This window comes from Lonchura striata, chromosome 19, assembly GCF_050655825.1.
Source record: "Lonchura striata isolate lonStrDom1 chromosome 19, ASM5065582v1, whole genome shotgun sequence".
Lineage (NCBI taxonomy): Eukaryota > Metazoa > Chordata > Aves > Passeriformes > Estrildidae > Lonchura > Lonchura striata.
Genome location: NC_140721.1, coordinates 7,727,199 through 7,744,846, shown reverse-complemented (window position 1 = coordinate 7,744,846; position 17,648 = coordinate 7,727,199). Strand labels below are relative to the sequence as shown.

General features: G+C 46.9%; 2 protein-coding genes across 3 annotated transcripts in view; one reads left to right on the top strand and one right to left on the bottom strand.

Annotated features, from left to right (window-relative positions):
* ANKFY1 (ankyrin repeat and FYVE domain containing 1) overlaps positions 1-10,279 on the top strand; it is a 32,052-nt gene extending 21,773 nt beyond the window's left edge. For both annotated transcript variants that reach the window (XM_021551058.4, XM_085557555.1), the window contains 9 exons: positions 136-292; positions 1,253-1,453; positions 2,632-2,808; positions 3,217-3,364; positions 3,620-3,710; positions 4,039-4,163; positions 4,407-4,553; positions 5,052-5,142; positions 6,092-10,279. In XM_021551058.4, coding sequence (XP_021406733.1) covers positions 136-292; positions 1,253-1,453; positions 2,632-2,808; positions 3,217-3,364; positions 3,620-3,710; positions 4,039-4,163; positions 4,407-4,553; positions 5,052-5,142; positions 6,092-6,224 — 1,270 coding nt within the window. In that variant the 3' untranslated portion in view covers positions 6,225-10,279. The remainder of the gene's footprint in view (positions 1-135; positions 293-1,252; positions 1,454-2,631; positions 2,809-3,216; positions 3,365-3,619; positions 3,711-4,038; positions 4,164-4,406; positions 4,554-5,051; positions 5,143-6,091) is intronic.
* Positions 9,872-16,773, bottom strand: CYB5D2 (cytochrome b5 domain containing 2). Its single transcript, XM_031506419.2, has 4 exons — positions 16,540-16,773; positions 15,163-15,303; positions 14,413-14,599; positions 9,872-12,710 (listed from the first exon to the last, which is right to left on the bottom strand). The coding sequence occupies exons 1-4, from the start codon at positions 16,760-16,762 to the stop codon at positions 12,494-12,496; spliced, it is 768 nt and encodes a 255-aa protein (XP_031362279.1). The 5' UTR covers positions 16,763-16,773; the 3' UTR covers positions 9,872-12,493.
* Between the last annotated feature and the right edge of the window lie 875 nt (positions 16,774-17,648).

The following is a 17,648-nucleotide window of genomic DNA, read 5'->3' as shown; positions in this document are numbered from 1 at the left end:
AACCAAGAACTTGTGCTTTTGTAGAATGTGTCAGCAGTTGCTGCGTCAGCTCTTGTCATCTTTTCTGTGACTTTTATTGAAGCAGTTTAAATCTGGATTAAACATAATAAATTGACTGCACTGTGTTTGTTATAGTGGGTGTGATGTGAATAGTCCCAGAAAGCCAGGCCCGAATGGAGAAGGAGAAGAGGAAGCCCATGATGGACAGACTCCCCTACACTTGGCAGCCTGCTGGGGACTGGAAGAGGTGATCCAGTGCCTTCTGGAGTTTGGTGCCAATGTCAATGCTCAGGTATGTGGACAAATCATGCCCAGTTTTTAAAAGTAGATTCTTTTCCTCCAATGTACTGAAAACAAACTTTCACCTGTGTATTTTGTATGATAGAGAAAAGAAAATCTTTCTCTTAGAGCTGAGCCAGTGCAGTGACTGGATGCAGCTCTGCTTTCTCTCCTGTCCCTTTTTCCACACCTGGTGCTTCTCTGCCCATATGGTGGTTAATTCAGGAAGCTGTGCTGAAGGAAAATGATACAGAAAACTTACTGCATTGTTAGTTTTCTCAGGTACAGTGGGATACAGTGTATCCTGTCCCTGGTGAGGAATTAAAGACAGGAGCACAGCTGAATTAATCATTAAACCCACTACAGTTTAAAACTCCAGAATACTCTGCTTTGTTAGTATGTTTGGGAAATGTCTTCTGTTATTGAGTAAACTGGGGTGATGTAAGTATGAGTTACACTTCATTTTTGATTACACAGTAATCCTTAAACAGAAGCTTTATAAATAACAACAAAAGAAACAAATGGATAACATTTTTGTTCTGATGACATTTTGGTCTTGATTCTGTTGAAAGTGACTTTAAAATGAATCACAGAACACAGTCACAAAGCAGCCTTGGCTGTAAACTGCTGCTTGATGCAAACAAATTTTTAAACACATCAGCTGACTTTGCTATTAAATTTGAATGCTAATCCCTGCCCCCAAAATGACTGACTAAATGGGAGATGTTGTGGTGAGCTGTTTAAAAGGCTGTATAGGACAGGATTGAATTCAGCCCGTTGGGAGAAACAAATCCCAATTTGCTTTTCTTACCCTGTGGGTTTGAGCTTGCCCTGCAGCTGTTTGGTGTCCATGCTGAAGGAAGCTGGGTAGGTTACAGGACTAAACTACTAAGTTTCCTTGACCCTCCAGATTTAGAGAAGGATTTATGTACTATAGAGTCTATATATGACAAACTTTCTGGTTTCATTCTAGGATGCTGAAGGAAGAACTCCAATCCATGTTGCCATTAGCAACCAACATAGTGTTATCATTCAGCTGATGATTTCACATCCAGATATTAAACTGAATGTACGTGACAGGCAAGGAATGACACCCTTTGCTTGTGCCATGACATATAAAAACAATAAAGCAGCTGAAGCAATTTTGAAGAGGGAACCAGGAGCTGCAGAACAGGTAAGCTGGGAGAGTTCAAACCATGCTGGTTTTGTTACTGCACTAGTTTGTGGTAACAGCTGTTCCACAAGCCAGTTCTGTTTTATTCTTTTGTGGCTTTGCATGCAATCCATTTGCCAGTTCTCTTAAGCAGGATTTATTAGGAAACTGTAGGTGTGTATGTGATATGTGTGAGTAAGAACATTAAGAGTTAGTGTCTTGTCAATACTAAACTGAGAAACAGACATATGTGTGTATAAGGAGAAAATTCTTACTCCACTCTTGACTTGTGCTGGACTAGTACAGAAATAATGTATTACCCAGCTCTCCTAAAGCTGTCCACAACAGAAAACCTGACCTAAAATAACTGAATAATAGATGCTATGCTGCCCTGCTGAACTATAAAACCTCCAACTGTATCTTCAGGCTTCTGGTGTGACACTTCAGGCAGCTGTTCAGGAGATTCTTCCTATCCTGTGCAAATTTAATTACTAGTCAAATATCTGAGTGCTTAGCAAGCTCTTGTTTTATATCTAAAACATGGTTACAAATACAGCCAGTTTAAATATGCTTTAACATCAGCTGCAAGGCAAAGTTGAACAACATGTACTTGGTATTAAGCCAAAAAAACGAGTTCTCAGGTTGCCCAGAGCATCCCTGGAAATGTCCAAGGCCACGTTGGATGGGGCTTGGAGTAACCTGGGGTAGTTGGAGGTGTCCCTGTCCATGGCAGGGAGTGGACTGGATCACTTTAGTGAATGTAAAGTGAATGCACTTTACATCATTGTGGCAGGATCCCATGTTGCTTCCTTCTCCTGGATTAATTGCCAGATAGACTCAAGCTTGTTTCATTTAACCGAGTTTATCATTAACTGCTGCTCAGTATTTAACCACAACAGCTGTTAACTTTTTGTCTGTCTAAAAATACTATCCAATGTGTGGTCAAGGAAGGACAAGGTTATAAAATAGAAATAAAGTAGTGTGAGGTAGACTGGACTGAGCAGCAGATAATTTCTCAGTTCAGTTATTCGATAGTCACACCTATCAGGTAAGTCTCTCATGTCAGCCAGTGAAAGGAACAAGATTCTACAGTTCAAACAGAGGGAGCAAGTGTCTCTTAGTGAAAACATGTCCTGCTACATAAACCACCTTGTTCTACAGGAATGATAAACTAATTGCACGTGCCCTTTCTGCCCCAGGTTGATAATAAAGGCCGGAATTTCCTCCACGTGGCTGTTCAGAACTCGGACATCGAGAGCGTGCTGTTCCTGATCAGCGTGCAGGCCAACGTCAACTCACGGGTGCAGGACGCCTCCAAACTGACCCCCCTGCACCTGGCAGTGCAGGCTGGCTCCGAGATCATCGTGCGCAATCTGGTGCGTGCTGGGCACTCACCGTTCCTCTGCTCCAAAATGTGCACTCTGCTTACTGCACAGGGCCTGCCTGTGATCCATCACATCAAAGTGATGCCACTTTTCTGAGACAGAAAGTCCCCTTAGCTTGTGCTGTCAGCTGAGCTGCTGCAGCAGCCTTCACATGAGCATGCTGGGTTTGCAGCAATTGCTAGGTTTGGTTCTTTTTAATGAATCTTTCCTTGCTCTTTCTGCACCTTTAAACACAAACACAAGTTTTGTATCTCACTAATTATGCCATTTTATACACTCTGGAAGCCTAGAAGTATTTCTGTACAGTAGAGTCTTGTGTGCTTCATTCACAGAAATAAACTGTTGGCTCAAATAGCCCTGAAACCATCTTTGAACATATTCCTTCTTGCATCCTGACAGCTGCTTGCAGGTGCCCAGGTGAATGAACTGACCAAGCACCGTCAGACAGCTCTTCACTTAGCAGCCCAGCAAGATCTGCCCACCATTTGTTCAGTCCTTCTGGAGAATGGAGTAGACTTTGCAGCTGTAGATGAAAATGGAAATAATGGTAAACTTCAAGTTACACAAGTAAATGCAAACACTTCAGTAAGTCTGTTAATGATGTCTCCTAGTGGTGAGAGCTCACTGTGAATGGGCTTGCACTGTACTGCTAAGGTGAAAGAATACAAGTCCAGGAAATCAAAGCAGTTGTTTGAGAAGGGGGGTTGGAAAAGTGGAAGGAGGGTGTTTCATTTCGTTATTAGGCTGTAATTATTCCTTGAACCTTCTTTTTCTGTTTTTCTTTGGTTTTTTTGCTGTTCAGCTCTGCATCTGGCAGTGATGCACGGCCGTCTGAACAACATCCGGGTCCTCCTCACAGAGTGCAATGTAGATGCAGAAGCCTTTAATATCAGGTAGTTATTTATATTGTAGTAATATCAGGTAACAGACTAAAAGAATCACTTTGTATTTTAAAATATGTGCTGATATGCTGCTTAAAAATATATATTTGACTTGTATTATATTATTTATACACAAATTTGGAAGTGTGCAGATGATGCTGTGTCTAAATTCTGTGTAAGTTATATGTATACACCAAGGAAGGAAAGTTAAGTAGGGAGTTGTGTGTGAGTTACTGAGATGTAGCATTGTTTGAGTCTGAACCAAACTTGAAAGCAAGGAGAGTTGGATGAGTAGCTGCAGTAGCAAGCAGACTTTGATCAGAATAACTGTTTTCCCCAGAGGCCAGTCACCAATGCACATTTTGGGACAGTATGGGAAAGATAATGCAGCAGCCATCTGTGACCTCTTCTTGGAGTGTATGCCAGAATACCCTCTAGACAAACCTGATGCTGAAGGAAACACAGGTAGGTGAGACTCAACAACCATTAAACTTGAAAGTCACTTGAGTTGTATTCATGGTATGTCACTTTTAAAGCTGGAATAATTGGCAGTAGTATGTTAAATACAGTAGGAGGCACACAATACAGGGAAACTTAAAAACTAAAGATCCTGTCTGGACTGAATGTAACACAATCTGCCACTCAGCTGGCTTTTATTTTTCAGTGCTCCTCTTGGCTTACATTAACTGCCTGGCTTTTATTTTTCAGTGCTTCTCTTGGCTTACATGAAGGGAAATGCTAACTTGTGTCGTGCAATAGTGAGAGCTGGGGCTCGCCTGGGAGTTAATAATAACCAAGGAGTCAATATCTTCAACTATCAAGTTGCTACAAAACAGCTTCTCTTTAGATTGCTGGGTAAGTACCACTTGCTATGGTGGGAAAATATTTCTGGCTTATTCTTCAAGGATACTTTGGAGGAAAAAACTCTGGACTTTTGACTTAGATGACAGTAGTTCCAGAGAGGTAGAACTTGTGAATTTTATACTAGTAACAGTGCAGAATAGAAATACTAGTTTTTCTGGTGATTAGCTGAAAAATTTACAACAAAAGTTGTACAACAGACTGTTAGATACTACTTTTTCTGGGAGGATAGACATGGGAACTCTTGGCTGATTGTATAGTCCAATGTAGCTTAATACACAGACACTGCTTTTTAACTGGTGTTGTACAGTTGCTGTGGACAATGTGATGGGAAACAACTATAGATTATCTACAAATGAGACTCTAGCTCCTGCAAGAGTAGTTAAATCCACTGTACTGGAATGCAGCCTAGAACTGGAAAAAGCCTTTAGGTTTAGTGTACTTGGGAGGTGTCTGAGCCCATTTTGCCTTCACATTTCTATCTCTTAACAGATATGCTGACAAAAGAACCTCCCTGGTGTGATGGCTCCAACTGCTATGAATGTGCTGCCAAATTTGGAGTCACGACAAGAAAGCATCACTGGTAATATGAGCCCCCTTGCTGTGCTAGCAAGGAAATGGCTTCCTCCCCAAATGTAGCTAGGCTTGCTCCTTCTAGTAGCTTAGGAAATCTCCATGTTAACATAGGTGTATAACCACTAATCCAGCTGAAACATTCCATCCTGTCTTAGATGAGAAACGTGTAGTCTGACTGAAATCATGTTTTAAGCAGCTTGTGCATTTAATATTCTGATTTGCTGTAAATGAGAAATTATGTTCCATTAGTGAAACAAGATTTAAATACCCAGTTGTCAGAGAAAGAGTGTGATGCACTTCACTCCACAGAGGAGAACCAATTCATTTTATTAAAAGTGAGTTAATAGAAGTTCAATGGTAAATGTGGTAGTGGTTTAGCAGGACTTGATTATTTCCTGCACAGAGGTTGGATCAGGGAGAGCCTCATGTGTAGGCATGAGGTTCAGAAAGAACAGCCACTGGAGCTCTGGCTTACACAGGAAAGACAGCAGGGAGCACACCACGACCACAGTGGTAGAATGACCTCCTCCAAAAAAGGTGGCGGATTTGGACAGGTGTTGACAGGTTTGGGATCCTGCTTGCAGTGTGGAAATATGGCTGAAGATGAGCATGAGCTGCTATTGTGTAGATAGGAGTTCCCTTTTTAAAACAGTCTGAACTTGTACAGAACATGCTGGGTTGGAAGGGTGTTAAGCTCAGATTTTTCTTAGCTTAGTATGTTAGAGAAACCACACGTGCGTCAGCACCATGTGATTCACTAGTACAGAACCAGCACATGCTGTTGGCATTAGTCAATTACTCCATGACAAATACCAGAAAATAAAAGAAGAATCATAGCTTTTCAACTGCTAATGTGTATTTAATGATGCTATCATTGATAAAGAATGTCAAACAATAACATCCTGGTGTTCACTAGAAGGGAATTCACTTTTCTCCCACCCCTCTTCTATCAACAGCCGACACTGTGGACGTCTGCTCTGCCATAAGTGCTCAACAAAGGAGATTCCTATCATAAAATTTGATCTGAACAAGCCAGTTCGAGTTTGCAACATCTGCTTTGATGTCCTGACTCTGGGAGGAGTCTCCTAGTATGCTGTGGAAGTAAAGGGATTCCCAGTCAGTGCTCCTGACAGCAGCTCTGCTTACAAGCCCTCTGGATAGGGAAGAGGACGCTTACACATGTCTTCTGCAATAGACTGAACTAATTAAGGACCCTGTTATGATATACTCTGGTATAAATGATTTTGTATGACTGTAAATGTATTGGGCTGCGATAGACTTCACTAGGAATCAGAGTGGATTGTTGAAACCAAGTGACAAAAGAATTTAGACCCTCTTTTAGTTGCAGTGGGGTATGGAAGCTGAAATTTATACTGATTGAATCGGCGTAAAACAGGTCTGTCCTCAACATGGTGCTTTGCACTGAGCAACTCTATTAAGTCCTGTGACTTTCAGGCTGCTTAGTAGAGATGGTATTAAGTTTCAGGGTAACCAGGTATCTTTCTTTGCTTTGTCTTAAAGATAAACGTTCCCCTTGTCTAGAGAAGACTTTTTGTGAAGCTAAACTGAGCTGTTGCAACCACTGTTCAAGAAACTCTTCAGACCCGGGAGTAGTTCTAAGTATAGCTTAAGAATTGTGGCCTTACAACAGAAAGCTTTACAACATCTGATGCAAAGCAGTGAGAATTGCAGATCCACATCTTGATACCTCCTCAGCAAATGACTCGTTAGCTTTAGCATGTTCAAGAGAAGTGCAAGATTCTTTTAGGTGAATGCTCTTGCTCATCATTCCTGCTGGAATTGTCAGTCTTTGTTGCACTTTCATATTTATGTTGGTCCTTCCAGTCCATGGCACTTGTATAAATGACCATGAGTTTGCTGAAAGGTCTGAGCATGTGCTAAAGGAGAAACACTAAAACTGGTGAAGTCTAACTCACAGTACAGCAATAAATGCTGAAGTGCATTAGGAATCCCAGGAGGAAGAGAAACACTTTCCTAGGGCTTAAGGGGCCTGGTAACTGCTGTGGGAGAGTCAGTAACACTACCCAGTGTAGAATGTGCTGCACCTCTAGACACTAAGCCTGGGTTCATTTTCAGCAGGATTGCTGGTGTGTGGGAGTGTACGTGGAGGCTTCCTATCAGGAGTAAGCTGCAGTGTTTTAATTTAGGTTGGCTGTACTCTCTTAAACATGCTGAATCTGTGGAAACCTACCACCACATTGTTTAGGTAAACAGGAAACTACTTGACTGGTAGACCAGCTTGTGATTTGGTGGGCAAAGGCTTCAGTTAGAAAAAATGGGTACTTAAGCAAAACTACATGCCATGTTAAGGCTGCTTTTATTTCAAGAGATAAAGCTAGTATAGACTCAATTCAGCATTCCTTATCTTTACTCCATGAGTTGGTGTGCATTTTTTATGACTGTTATCTCCAGTGAACAGTATGGACAGGTGATGATGTGTTGCCCTGTTTGGAGTACTGACTTGTTGCTCTTAAAGAGTGAGATGAGATGATGAACCAGGCTGCTCCTGTTATGGGAAACTTGCTCAGTTTTTCTCAAGCTTGTACAAGGAGAAGAGGGTGTAAGTGCTGACATTTGTATGATTAATTTCACATCAAGTCTCACTTGATCTGCACTTTGGTCTCCAATATGCCTATATTGTAACTGGAATCACCCCTGTACCACTAGGGAAGAACAATGGATGACAATACAAACTTGCCTCACTCTTTGATGTCTGCTACTGACATGTTTCAACAAAATGCCCTGGGTAACACAGCTGGTCTCATAACAGTTACTAGTGCAACTCTGGCATAATATTGTAGGTGAATGAGGGGAAATAGTGGTGTCAGTTAATGTTAGCTACAGTAATTGTTGGTGTCAGTTAACTACAATCTGCAGTTTGGGTTTTTTTGAGTAGAAGAGGTGATGGAAAACATACTTCTGATCTTTCAGGGTGTCTCTGGTTGCAGATCTCTAGCAGTGAAAGAGTGATGGAGAGAAAGTGCATTTGTTGAAAGAAGTCTTGAGTGTAATCCCATGATAACGTTTTTCTTCTTGGTTTGGAGCTGAAGTGATGTGGAGGGGTAAGAGTGTGCTCAGAATGCTGAAAGACAGTGCAGAGGAGGGGTTTTCCAAGGCCACAGCCTGTAGGCTTCAGCCTGTTTGGAAAACTGCACAGCATGTAATTGCCAAAGCATTTAAACACCACTTTTTCAGTGGCTTCTCTGATGTAAGGGCAAGGGAACAGGGAAGCAAACTTTTTAATGATGGAAAATGTGGATCTGGTGAAAATTCAGCTTAACTGAATGGCAAATTTAGGCTGGGTAGTTGCTCTTTTAAAAAATAAGATATTGATTATAACTGTAAAACTGTGGGAAGATCTGGGAAACCACCTGTAGTGCTCCTGGTTTGCTGTTTACAGCCAGAACTCTCCCAGACTTACTGAAGTCTGAAAGGAAAGTTAAGGTTATTGTTAAATATACAACCTGAGGTGTTTGTCTAATTTAAAGCAACTAAATTCAGCAAATTTGATCCTTTTAAAGTGCCTTTGAGATAGTTTCCTTCCAGCCAACTCTAAATATCTTTCTGCCAGAGCTAAAGAGGGAAAGCTCACAACTTGAACCAAAACCTGTTAGTTTTTTTCTAGTTTAGCTGAGGGTTGACCCCACCAGACAACTGGTGGGGCTCAGTCCCTCACCCACTCTGCCTAGTGTTGGTCTGAGCTCTCAGACCACTGAGATTTTTTGGGAGTTTTGCTGGCAATGCTCCACTACAGGGTACAAATGTGAATGAGGCACTTGGTAATGTAGTGGTGGTCAACACATTTCTAACTCTAAACAACTGCTCTTCCCTTTTTGTAGCATAATACAGTTGTTACCAAACCCCCCCATCCCTCTTACCCCTGCTTTTAGTGGTGTATATTAACTCAAGTCTGCCAAACATTGAACAAAAGGTTAGATGGAAAATCAGTTGGTGTCCCTGGAAGTGCTGCTGTCACACGAGGCTTCAGGCACTTCAGCAGGGTTGCATGGGAAGTCGGGTGGTTCATGCTGTAGCTTTTTGTTCTGAGACTGGATTCCTTTTGATTGCAGTCATGCAGCACGCTTACACAAGCACAAATCATGGTCTGGCTGAAATCTTTTGTCTGTAGAAGGTGCAGTCACTGTTTCACACCACTGAGTGGAGTGAGAATGTTGCTGTTGAAGGCACTAACAGAGCAGAGTAAGTTGCTGGCTAAAAGCTGACAGATGCCTTAATGACTTCCCGTGCTGGAGATAACAGCTTGTCCAACTGCTCATGTAGTGCTTATAAACTAACTTGTAACACTATGGGAGGCCAGGGCTGGATGGTTTTGTAGATCAAATGTTAAGAGCAAGTCCTCTTTTTTCTGTAACCAGCAGAGGTGGTCACTGCAGCAAACTCATCTCTAGAAAAATCAAGCTTGTATGAGTGACAGAAATAACTGAACCTTCTAATACCCTCTGTGAAATAGAAAAGGAAGTCTTAGAACAATGGCATTTTATCTGCAATGTTTGTCTGGAGTTGTTGTAAAAATGTATTTTTCCAATATGCATTACTTTGTTGTGTAATGATTCTACTTGTAATAAAATGCAGAATTAGATGATGCATTGTGAGGTGAAACCTTGCTAAGGAAGTATCTGCTCCTGTAGAGACAGCTGCCCCTCTGCAAGCTTATCCTTACAAACCACAAAGCAAACCAGGGATACAACATCTAATTGGGCACAACAACTTTATTCTTTGTTCTGAAATTAGTCCAGGTATTCATTTTCATGTTGTGGAACTGCTACAACCGTTCTTTTGGCTGTCAGGGTCTGGTGTTCTAGTTTGTACCATGTAGTCATCTTGAATGCCTTATACTAGACTTACCTATAACCAGTCTTGTGAAACAAATCTGAGCTTCCCACGGGCCAGAGCTGCTTCATGGAGTTCATCAGTTCGAGTTCCTAACACTGGGTGCACTCAGCTGTGTTCTGGAGGAGCTCAGCCCCCTGGGAGAGCAGAGAGCTGCTGCAGCTTCACTTCAGGAAAAGGAAAACTTCAGTGCAATAGCAAACCCAGCCAAGACTTCTGGGTGAGATTGTGATGCATTAGTCTTTTATTAATAAAACTTACTGAAGTACAGATGAATGGTGAGCTTTATTAGAGCACTGTCTGTGATGACTTGAGCCCTCTGTAACTATCACTGTTTTCTTCCTACCCTTTTCCACCATGAAAGAATCCAGCTGAGCTGCTCAATTGGAGTTACAAGCATGATAGTCTTGGAGCACTTCAGGTCAGTGAGAGTGTCTCCTTGTTTGCTTTAATAGATGACTTATTCCTAGTGCAAGGCAAACCCTCCCCAGTATTTCCAAACCCTAAACTGAGGAATCAGCTGTGAACTGGTTTCCAACCAACTTTAACTTAAACCAACACCTTCCTGCCCTGCCTTTTTGCAGCAGTTTATTTGATTTTTGTGTGGCTCTTGCAGTCAAAACCATCTCCTCAGCACTATTTTCATAGTAATTGAGTGTTACAGCAAGATGAAACTTGCTTACAAGGTCAAGCTGGTCCTTCTTCTTTGGGACTGGTTTGCCCTCACTTCTTACTGCAATAAGAATAGTCTGGAATTTGCTGTAACTTTTAAATAGCTTTATTAAGCTCTTTTAAAGGCACTTGCCAGTCATTTGGGGGGATGGTTTCACTACTTTAAATGCAATTTCTTTTTAAATTGGTGGTGGTGTCTTTTTCAATGTGGAGAAGGCCAAAGTTGTGGAGGCAGTGATGCAGCTCTTTCCTGCACCTTTTCCAAAGCTTGACCCTCCGCACTGTGTGGAGTTGCTCACTCCACCCCCAGAGATGGCTCAAGCCCAGGCCTGAGGTTTGGTTCTGCCACACATCCTGCTCCCCCCCGGGTGACACAAGCTGGCTCAGCAGAGCAATGCCTGCAAGAGCTTCTCTTCAGGTAAAAAACCCCAAAATAAAACCACAACCCCCATGTCCCCCCACTGTTACAAGCATGTGCATGTTTAAGTTTGTGTGGCTCCATCCTGGCAGCTGTAGCATCCTCTGAGCTGTTATCAGTGAGAAGTGCTGTAATGTGTCCTGCTGCAAAGGAGTGAATGGTGCCTCCTGTAAACTTACTAATTATCATTTAGATTTTGGGCCTCTCTTTAGAGGTGGTGATAGCTGAAAATCAGTTTATAAGCACTTTGCAGCTGCTTACACATAGGTGGCAGCTGCCTTAAGGAGAAGAACTGACTCAGCAGAGACCTGTGCCACCACTGGACCCTGACCTGGGTGTCTCTCTCAAAGCTTAGCTCCAGCAAAACTGATTTTAACAGTAGATTCCATTAAAATGAGCAACTGCTTCCCAGCAGCTTGAGGTTTGTATTGCAGGTATTCACTCCTCCCTTTTAGCTCCCCCCAGAGAGGGTAATGGCCTGCCCTGCATTTCTGGGAGTCACACTGCTGAATTCTGCCAGCTGTGACACACTAAGTTTAGAGTTTTAGAGTGCTGGGTCTTGTAAGGGCACATCTAGCTCAGGTTATAGTGTGACAGGCACAGACCAGATGGGAGGAAGTCTTGTACCAGAATGGAAACAAGGCAGATTACAGTAGGATGGTTCTGTTGCCACCCAGGCAACAAAAAGAAAGCTATTTAAAACTACTCCTTCCTGATCAGAACAGTTTGAAAGTGGTGAATCACAGACCAGGACAGTGAGGTTAAATTAATATCAAGCAACAATTCTCACAGGTGGCTTCAATATCTGGGTACAGTATCTAATGCAAACACTGAGTGAGGATATACAGCTTTGGCCTTTGCCTTCTCTCCTCCCAGAATTTGATGAAGCTTGAGTGTAACTAAACTGTGCAAGTTCCTGATACTGTGGACCTTAATTGGAGAAGAAATTCAGGGTTCTCCCTGCTACCTTTAAACTCTTAGGAGTGAGTCAGGTGCCTGGGAAGGAGCATCAGCACTGCCTGCAGCAGGACCTGAGGACTGCATGAACTGTGGGCAGTGATGCTGCAGCAGCTCCTGTGCTCACTGACCTCGCTGCCTTAAACCACAGCACACTGTCCCTCCAATGTGCACACAAGCATCCAGTTCCTGACTGCACAAGAAGCAGCTCTAAAATACAATTCAGGCTGTGCATCTAACAGTTTGTTCCCAGGTGCAGAAATATTTCCCACAGAAATAAAGAAAGCATCCTATTGATTTTTTAGCCACTAACGTGGCTGAAGTGTTTCCTCCATCTCCGTATGTTAAAAAGCATGACAAACAACGTGAAATTGTTGCTGCTCCCTTGGCATGGACAGGTGGGAGGGATGGAGCTGGAGCTGCCCGGCCACGTGCGAGGTCAGCCGGTGAGGAGGACGCACTGCTCGGCCAGGGGATGGCAGCCCTCGTACTGCTGCAGGTGCGGGTTATCCAGGTCGCCTCTGTCGCTGTGCTGGGAGGAGCCCGGCTGGCCCCAGGGCGGCCCGGAGCTCCTCACGCACACGCACCGAGCGCCCTGCGAGCCGGGGCGGTGCAGCTGCCGCGGGACCCCGGCCCAGGCCCGGGGCACTCCCCCGCTAGGAACGGAAAGTGAAACTCGATTACAATTCAAACCCAACAAAACGCTTCCAGTCAATAGAGAATCCTTAGCAAAAAAACTGAGACCATCTGGGGAAACTAGAACTAACAGTGAGAACTAGAACTAACTTTGCTGCCACAAAATTCACAGAATGACCGGGTTGGAAGGGACCTCAAAGATCATTGAGTCCAAACCAGCCCCAACACCTCAACTAAACCCTGGCACCCAGTGCCACATCCAGGCTTAAACAGCCACCAACCCACAGCCTGTATCTTTTTATTGGCTGTGCTTCAGAAACCTGTGGCCTGGAGCTGGTTTCATCACTGCTGCTGCAGGCTCTACCCTTCTGAGAGTGACTAACTCCTGCATTCCGTGCTCCATTTCTAGAGGAATCACAGCCTCCTGGAGCACAGCAAAATGCTGGAGGTACCTAAATGCTCACAGGTGACCACACACCTTCACAGAATCACAGTAGCTTGTGTTGGAAGGGACCTTAAAGATCATCCAGTCCAGCCCCTGCCATAGGCAGGGCCACCTTCCAACAGAGCAGGCTCTTGTAGGCCTTCTGTGCCTTTACTAAACAGTGATTTTAAGAAGTGGGGCAGAAGAAAAAGTACTTCCCCAGCTAACTCATCATGTCTCTTTATGTCCAAGTGTCTCTACGGGCCAAGTCCTGCCTGTTCCCCAACCACTGCAGCTTTTAAGCCTCTTACACAAATCCCTGCCACGTCACACCTGGTCCCAAGGCTGTCCCCGAGCTCAGGCACACACAGAAGCAGATCCCTGGGGCACACAGTGCTGCTGCTGGGCTGACATGAAGCACAAGCATTTTGCAGTGTGGCCTGTGAAATGATCTTCAGACAAAGTAGTCCCTAAGCTGAGAGATAGCTACTAACAGGAATGTGGGAAATGATTATTCAAAGCTTAACTTCATTTCTTTGCGGCTTAAGTGAAAATGTTGTGGTGTCAGCCTGTGAGTCAGGCTGTGAAACTGTCTGAAAAGCACAGGTTAATGCTTGTATTCCTGATAGGTGACAGAACCAGTTTGAATCCCAGTCCTACTGAGATTTCTCTCCTGTTTTGCTGAGAACAGATCACATGCATGTGTGCTAAATTCTTTGATTCCAGTGTGACAGGAGAGGCTCAGCCTGGAGAAAAGGGGGCTCAGAGTGGACATTCTCACTCTCTACAACCCCCTGACAGGAAGGTGCAACCAGGTCAAGGTTAGGCTCTGCTTCCAGAGAACAGGGACAGGGTAAGAAGAAACAGCCTCAAATTGTGCCAGGGGATGTTTAGGTTGGATACTGGGGAAAATTTCTTCATGGAAAGGGTGGCTAGGCATTGGCACAGCTGCCCAGGGCAGTGGTGGAGGTCTCATCCCTGCAGGGATTTAAAAGCTGTGTGGATGTAACACCTGGGGCCACAGGTTAGTGCTGGGGGAATGGATGGGCTCGGTGGTCTCACAGGGCTTTTCCCACCTGAACAACCCTGGAAATTCAGGCAGGGACAGAGTCCCTGCCTGGCTTATTCCAGCCCTGGCAGCACCACTGCACACACAACCTGTGCCAGGTCCCAGAGCTCACCTGCCCATGGAGCGTGGTGGCTGCAGGTCATCTTCCCACGCCCCTCCTGCCAGGAGAGACAGGAACAAAGCACAGGGCACCCAAAAAAAGCCTCTGCTCCAGAGGGGACAAGCTTACCTCTCCCTGGAGCACCAGAACCGGGTGCCTTTAGCAGAGCTCCATTCCGAGTTGCAGGGTGGGAACTGCTGCTTCTTCTGATCACTTTGTGCTTGCAATTTGAGAGCTTGCTCAATGGCAGCCTCCACCTCCCTCAGGGCTTCTGTTGGTGCCCCATTTTCATCGTAGAATCTGCCCACCAGCTTCCCTGGGAGAGGAGATCAATTAAGACCACAGTGTTTCCAGACCACAGACCTGCTTCCAGGCAAGGAAAATGCATAGTTCTGGTGGGGCTTTATTTTTAATTTGCTATTTAAAGACAAAAATAAAAGGAGATGTCACTACGGCCCAATTGTTAAAACTCAACTGAGCTTACATTCCTTCAACCCTTGGGTCACACAGCAATTTACCCATATTAATAAATCCATGCAGGATAAGCTTAGGCCCAGACTCACTATAGAGCTGAAAAGCAAAGCCAGTTTCAGCTGCACAACCCAGAAGCCATTCCCCAGAACAGCTTCCCTGCGCTGCTACCCCTACATTCTCCTGAATCCTGGTGATTTCAGGCTGGCTCCATGCTTTGTGCTCAGCAGAGACAATCCAAGCAGGACAACAGCCAGGTGGGAAAATGATTCCACTTTCCCTTGGAGGGAAGCAGACCTCGGAGACCTGGCTAGGCTGCAGCTCCAGCTGGTCCCTCGAAGGGGTCAGGACATGCACATCCATCCCCTGTGTGAGCTCACACACCCACCCACACCCACCCACACCTACCCACGGGCTCGTAGTTGTCGCTGTAGAAGCTCAGCCAGCTGTGGATGGAGAGCAGCTCTGCAGGTGACAGCCCCGACACGGTGTCCACCAGCCCCGCCGGGGTGAAGTCGCCGCTGGCAAACGCTCTGGTGGCATCTCTGCCTGTGGGGCAAGGGCAGTGAGACCTGGCACGGAGAGACCCCGGCAGGGAGAGACTCCCAGACACAGAGTGAATTCCTCCATGGCTGACATGGAGCAAATCCCTCAGCCACGGAGTGAGTTCTTCAGCCAGAACGTGAACCCCCCAGCCATGGCGTACCTCAGCCATGGAGTGAATTCCTCAACTGTGGAGTGAATTCTTCAGCTATGGAGTGAATCCCTCAGTCATGGAGTGAATTCCTCAGCCACAGAGTGAATTCCTCAGCCACAGAGTGAATCCCCCAGACATGGAGTGAATCCCTCAGCCATGGACTGAATCCCTCCATGGCTGACATGGAGCAAATCCCTCAGCCATGGAGTGAATTCCTCAGCCATGGAGTGAATTCCTCAGCCATGGAGTGAACCCCCCAGCCACGGAGTGAATCCCTCCATGGCTGACATGGAGCAAATCCCTCAGCCATGGAGTGAATTCCTCAGCCATGGACTGAATTCCTCAGCCATGGAGTGAATCCTCCAGACACAGACTGAACCCCCCAGCCATGGACTGAATTCCTCAGCCACACAGTGAACCCACCAGCCATGGCGTGCCTCAGCCATGGACTGAATTCCTCAGCCATGGAGTGAATTCCTCAGCCACAGAGTGAACCCCCCAGCCATGGATTGAATTCCTCTATGGCTGACGTGGACTGAATCCCTCCATGGCTGACATGGAGTGAACCCCCCAGCCATGGAGTGAATTCCTCAGCCATGGAGTGAACCCCCCAGCCATGGAGTGAATTCTTCAGCCATGGACTAAATTCCTCTATGGCTGACATGGACTGAATCCCTCAGCCACGGAGTGAATTCCTCCATGGCTGACATGGAGCAAATCCGTCAACCATGGAGTGAATTCCTCAGCCATGGACTGAGTTCCTCAGCCACGGAGTGAATCCCTCAGCCATGGACTGAGTTCCTCAGCCATGGACTGAGTTCCTCAGCCATGGAGTGAATCCCTCAGCCATGGAGTGAGTTCCTCAGCCATGGAGTGAATCCCTCAGCCATGGACTGAGTTCCTCAGCCATGGAGTGAATCCCTCCCTGGCTGACATGCAGTGACCCCCCAGCCTCGGCACACAGCCCAGCCATGGGGTGCGCCCCCCGGCAGCGGTGCCAGCGGTGCCAGCGGTGCCACACACCCACCGCCACCCCTCCCCAGCCGGACCCACACCCAGCCCCCTCCCCGCCCCGCCGCAGGAGGCACCTGCGAACCCGCTGTAGGCGCCGCCGGGCCCATAGTGCTTGCGGCCCCGCTGCACATCGAAGACCCGTCCCAGCAGGGCGAGGTAGAGCCCGGGCTCGCCCGGCGCGCCCCGGTAGCGGCGCAGCTCGGCGGCGCTGAGCAGGCGGGCGCGGGGCTCGAACCCGCGGCGCAGGAGGCAGGCGGCGGCCAGGCCCAGCAGCGCCGCGGCCGCGCCCCGCCACATCGCGCCGCGACACCGCGCCGCTCGCACGACAGCTTCCTCGCCGCACGGCAGCGTGCCGGCCGGCCGCGCCCGCGGGGCGGCCGGGCGCAGGGCGCGCTTTACGGCAGCGCGGCGGCGGGGCTCGGAGCTGCGGGGCGGTGTAAGAATCGTCTCCTGCCGCCCCTTCCGCTGCCACCGGCTGCTGCGGTCCAGCCCGGCCCCCAGCACTGCCGGAGATGGGCGGCCACCGCTTCTCTGGGCACCCCGTGTCAGCGCCCCGCCGCCTCCTCCTAACGGCGTTGTTCACAGGGACACCCACAGAACCTCTCGCTGTTGGTGCCCTCTGCAGATCGCCCAGAGCGAGCCCCGCCAAGGCAGCGGCACCTGCAGCAGGTGACACAGCAGGCTCCACCTGAGCTTGGCGTTCTCCAGAGAGGCAGGCTGCACACCCTCTCTGGCAAGTCTTGTCCCGGTGCCCAAGTTGTTAATGTGGAGAATGTTCATCCCCTTCGTCATCTGTAGCTATACCCTTGTAAACACTAAGTAACAATTTTAAGGGCTCGGGGAGTTTTTCTCATGTTGAGGTGAAATCTGTCGTGCTTTTGGTCACGGCTGTTACTCTTTATCCCGTCACTGGGTGCCACTGAAGAGAGTCTGGCACCGCCCTACCGACACCTCTGGGAGATAGTTCTACGAATTAATGAGACCTTAGTGTTCTCCACACGACCCGGCCCAGGTCCCGCTGTGTTCCCGGTCCCGCTGTGTCCCCGCTGTGTTCCCGGCCCCGCTGTGGCCCCGGTCCCGGTGTGTTCCCGGCCCCGCTGTGTTCCCGGTCCCGCTGTGGCCGTGGCCCCGGTCCCGCCGTGGCCCCGGTCCCGCTGTGGCCCCGGTCCCGCTGTGGCCCCGC